This window comes from Salminus brasiliensis, chromosome 4 (genome assembly GCF_030463535.1).
Source record: "Salminus brasiliensis chromosome 4, fSalBra1.hap2, whole genome shotgun sequence".
Classification (NCBI taxonomy): Eukaryota; Metazoa; Chordata; class Actinopteri; order Characiformes; family Bryconidae; genus Salminus; species Salminus brasiliensis.
This window is the reverse complement of record NC_132881.1, coordinates 48,063,358-48,068,357: the sequence shown is the minus strand read 5'-3', so window position 1 is coordinate 48,068,357 and position 5,000 is coordinate 48,063,358. Positions and strand designations below refer to the sequence as shown.

The window sequence follows — 5,000 nt, the reverse complement described above, 5'->3', positions numbered from 1 at the left end:
AGGTAGCATGCTGCCAATAGGCTCTAGTTTATCTACCGCTATCCTAGTCCTATTCTATTGGCAATACGTCTCCACAGGGAATAGATACGCTGTATGTGTTTGTGTGTATGTGCACATCTGTATCAGCAATGGGTGCAACTTAAAGTAGCTGAAAGCATTCATTAGAAGGGGTGTCCACAAACTTTTGGACATGTATTGTGGAATCATGAAGCGATGCGTGGCTCCTGCAGAGGGACAGATCAGTTCCTTGTAAGTGCTGTAACCTATTAAAGAAACCTAATAAAGCACATGTGGCGGCAGGTGTGACGCAAAAGGGCCCTGGGGTGTGAAACCTAAGCAGTGGCGGTTCCTGCAGCTTCACAGCACCGCCTCAGCCTGTGCCGCCGGGGGTAGACGTCATGTGGCGGGTTCGGAACAAGCGTGAGCAAACATTGGGAATGGAGATCATATCATTACCTGCTTATTTTAGAGGATTTGTCCAGAGTAGCGTGACTGAGGAGGTGACTGGAGTGTGAAGTGTGTTCGTAGGCGTTCCTTTGCCAGCTGAAGCAGTTAAGATCTGTGAATGATCAGAGCTAATGCACGCTGAGGGTGGAACAGGAACAGTGCTGGAAGTCGCCAAACAGCGACACAGCAGCCATAACATTAAAACCACCTGCCATGGGGCCTTCACAGGAGTGGCTCGGCAGTCCGATACACTTCCACTATGGGTCGTGAGGGTGAATCCCAAGCCACGCCATGTCGCAGAAAGCACAATGGGCTGTGGGCTGTGGGCTCGCTCTGGGTGGGTAGATGGGTGGGCGCTCTCTCCCATCCTCACTCTTAAAGCGATGTTGGCGTATCACATGTATCAGACGAGACGTGTGTGTTAAGCGCTTAGCCCCCCTCCTCCTTGCTAGGGGGAGCCAAGGATCATGGCTGTGGGTTCGTTGGCAAATAACCAAAATTAAAAATGTAATGTTTTTATTATATTAGAAACAAAGCCCTATTATGAGTTCTGACCCATCAAGGCCTGGACACCTTCAGATGTTACCAGCAGATCCTTTAACTCCAGTAAGCTTGTAAGGTGAGGTGGGCGGGGCCTCCATAAGCATCAATAAGTCTTGGATGCCCAAGACCCCGTTGCTGGTTCACCGATAGGCCTTCCTTGGAGCACTTTTGGAAGGTACTGACCGCTGCATACCGGGAGGAACGCCCCACAGGATCTGCCTGATGTTCTGGAGATGATGTTCTGACCCAGTCGTCTCTGGCCAGGCTTGCTACGGTCCACGGCTTTGCGCCCAGAGCAACCCTTACTGAGTTGGTCCACAAAATGACCCACCCGCGATAACGCCACAACATCCAGCGGTCATTCCTCCAGGACCCCGATTGAGTGTGGGAAAAGAGGTGGGGCTAAAGGGCACATCGTCAATCTGACCGAGAGCCAATTCAATAGTGTTCGTCCATATTTAAGGAAGCTACTGGTCATCGAGGCCAGGGTAACAAGCAACAGCCTGGAAGTTTTGGACCTGGCGCTGCTTAGGATTACACAAGGAGCGTCCACTGTGTCCAACCGCTTTTGGAGGTCAAGTGTAATGAAATAGAGCTTGAACCTCAAACATGTAGCCAGACACTAACCACACACACGACCCCTGCATCCCAGTGTGTGCTGTGGGTCAGCATGAGGGAAGCCAGCTCTTTATTTAGCCAGCAGGAGCTGAGCCAGGCAGGGCAGGGGGAAGATTTGGGAGTGGAGGGGGGTCAAGGGCAGCGCGGGGGAAACTACTCTGGGAGATGAAAGCCTCTTTGAATTCCTCTGGACAGCTGGTTTTAAGCCTCAGAGGTAAAAAAAAAAAGAAATAGGGGACTTAGCGTCATTCCGGACCCAAAACGGCTGAAGTACGGGGGCTTTACTTACACCTGCGGGTCGTCTTCTCCACGGGGAGACGCAATAAACCCGCTGGCCTTTCCTTCACACCAGCAGAAACACATGAGCGCATATTTCTGTATGAACTGGCCTGGAAGAGAGCGCTGCGGGAGAGCTGCTGCTGCTATTTTGGGGTTTGATTGTATCCGTGGCCTGAGCTGTGAGTGTGTGCTGATGTTGCATGCATGCATGTGTGTGTTTGTACAGTTCTATACTAAAGTTCTCTTATATAAATAAATGAATCCTCTACGTTAATGTGCTACTACTTTACTGTACATGCTTATACACACACACACGCTTACACACACGCTTACACACACAGCTACTGTAACTCAACAATAAGTTACTGTACATTAAAATACATAATACTGATCAACACACACTGTTCACAAAATAAAGAACAGCTTATTTTTAATAATAATGATACTACTACTACTAATAATAATAATAACAATTATTATTATTATTTATTTTTTATGCCATTTGTGTTCTCTGTTGTTTTAAAAAAACTATTTTACCCATTAAATTTAAATATTATTGTTTAACTAATCTAGTTAATATGTATGTTAGGCAAGTTATGTATTATTATTATTATTATTGTTATTTTTATACATTTACACTATTTGTGATGTTAGTGGTTGTTTTTACTCATATTTAAATTTTAATATTTATATTGTATTAATCAAATTCATTTGTAAGTTATATTTATTGCTATTATTATAAATAAAATAATAACAACAACAATAATTATTATTAATAATAACAATAATAATCCAGACAGTGGAAAGTGCAGCTACCCCACACAGTGTCAGATTGACGATGTGCCCTTTAAGCCCCGCCTCTTTTCCCACGCTCATTCGGGGTCCTGGAGGAATGGCCGCTGGATGTCGTGGCGTAATCGCAGGTGGGTCATTTTATGGAGCAACTCAGTAAGGGTTGCTCTGGGCGCAAAGCCGTGGACCGTAGCAAGCCTGGCCAGAGACGACTGGGTCAGAACATCATCTCCAGAACATCAGGCAGGTCCTGTGGGGCGTTCCTTCCGTATGCAGCGGTCAGTACCTACCAAACGTGCTCCAAGGAAGGCCTATCGGTGAGCCAGCAACGGGGTCATGGGCACCCAAGACTTACTGATGCTTATGGAGCCCCGCCCACCTCACCTTACAAGCTACTGGAGTGTCTAAATATCAGCGAACTGTCTCCTCACACACTCGCCGTCCTCCAGGGACAGAAGAACAGGAGCCGGTCAGCTGAGGCCTGTTCCTCCACTTAGTCCTGTTTGGGACTAAATGTGTGTGAGCTTCTGCATGCTTGTACAGTATGTGTGTGTGTGTGTGTGTGTGTGTGCGGTCTGGTCAGTCAGTCTCACATCCAAAGCACTGCTTGCTTCTTCACGCTCATTACTACGGATTCACACTCCTCAATCAGAATCAAAGCTGTGACGCTCGCCCTCCTCACGTCTCTATTTACTCTCACTGCGTCTCGCCCGGCCAACCAATCGGCAGCTGCCTTCTGTCCGCGCAGCCAGGACTGAATATAATCCCGTTATTCCGCCTGTCCTTCATTCCGGCGCATCGGGAATGTTGGTGAATGACCACGGTCCTTTTTAAGGTTTACATAACAGCAGGCTGTGAAAGAGGCTTATGGGCAGCAGCTGTAACAGTATTATATGGTTTACTGTACATGCTTACACACACACACACACACACACACACACGCTTACACACACACCTACTGTAACTCAACAATAAGTTACTGTACATTAAAATACACAATACTGATCAACACACACTGTTCACAATATAAAGGACAGCTTATGATTTTTATCATTTTTTAAAATAATGATACTAATACTACTACTACTAATTATTATTATTATTATTATTATTTTATTTATTTATTTTAATTTGTGTTTGTGTTCTATGTTGTGTTTGTGGTTGTTTGTTTAACCATTTTACCCATTACATTTAAATATTATTATTTAATTAATCTAGTTAATATTTATGTTATGCAAAGTGTTATATAAATAAAGATTATTCTTCTTCTTATTATTATTATTATTAGTAGTAGTAGTATACATTGACACTATTTGTGTTGTTAGTAGTTGTTTTTACTCATGTTTAAACATTAATATTTATATTGTATTAATCAAATTTATTTGTAAGTTATATTTATTGCTATTATAATTAAAATAATAACAACAGCATTATGATGATTAATAACAACAACAATAATAACAATTAATATTAACAACAACAATAATAATAATAATAATAAGATGATGATGATGATGATGATTATTATTATTAATAAAGGGTTTCTTCTACGCTGAATCAGCTATAACAGTAACCCATAGCCATACGCCAAAACCACCTGTCTCATATTGAGTAGGTCCCCTTTGTGACACCCAAACAGCTCTGACCCATTAAGGCATGGACTCCACAAGACCTCTGAAGGTGACCACTCCACAAGACCTGCCTTTGAAGAAGCTCTGACCCAGTCATCCAGCAACGCATCCATCAACACATCACCTTCAAGAACTGACTGCTCACTTGCTGCCTAATATCTCCACCCTGGCCAGGAGCCATGAGAACCAGATCATCAGTGTCCTTCACGTCAGTGGTTTTAATGTTATGGCTGATGGCGTACAGTATACAGAACCCGTTTTGGGTTCCCTTCACTTCACTGGATATTTCAGATGTGGATCTTCTGTGTGGTCTCTGGCAGCTTTATTAGTAGTAGATAAAAGTGTGCAGATAAAGGTGCGGACAGACACACAGCAGAGGCCGAGCTGCATCCTTACCGCTCTGAACGTCCAGCACGTGGTGTTTATCCAGCGTCCATCCGCCCATGTTGGAGGCGTCCAGTTCGTATCCTGCAGAATCGCTGTCCTCTTCTCCCAGAGGATCAGATCCAAACACGACTCGTACTCAAAGCCCACAGACACTGCCGAGAGAGACGGTATTTACACACAACTTTATAACAACAACAACAACAACAATAATAAAAATAACTATAATAACTATAATAAAATTAATAACAATGATAATAATATTCTCCTATTTCCATCTGTATTCAAATGTAATATTAATATCAA

The 5,000-nt window shown here is 43.5% G+C and overlaps 1 protein-coding gene across 1 annotated transcript in view; it reads right to left on the bottom strand.

Annotated features, from left to right (window-relative positions):
• The window catches only part of tenm3 (teneurin transmembrane protein 3), an 890,613-nt gene that overhangs the window by 62,518 nt on the left and 823,095 nt on the right, over window positions 1–5,000 (bottom strand). Inside the window, 2 exon segments of the mRNA XM_072677215.1 lie at window positions 4,707–4,781; window positions 4,784–4,849. Coding sequence (XP_072533316.1) covers window positions 4,707–4,781; window positions 4,784–4,849 — 141 coding nt within the window.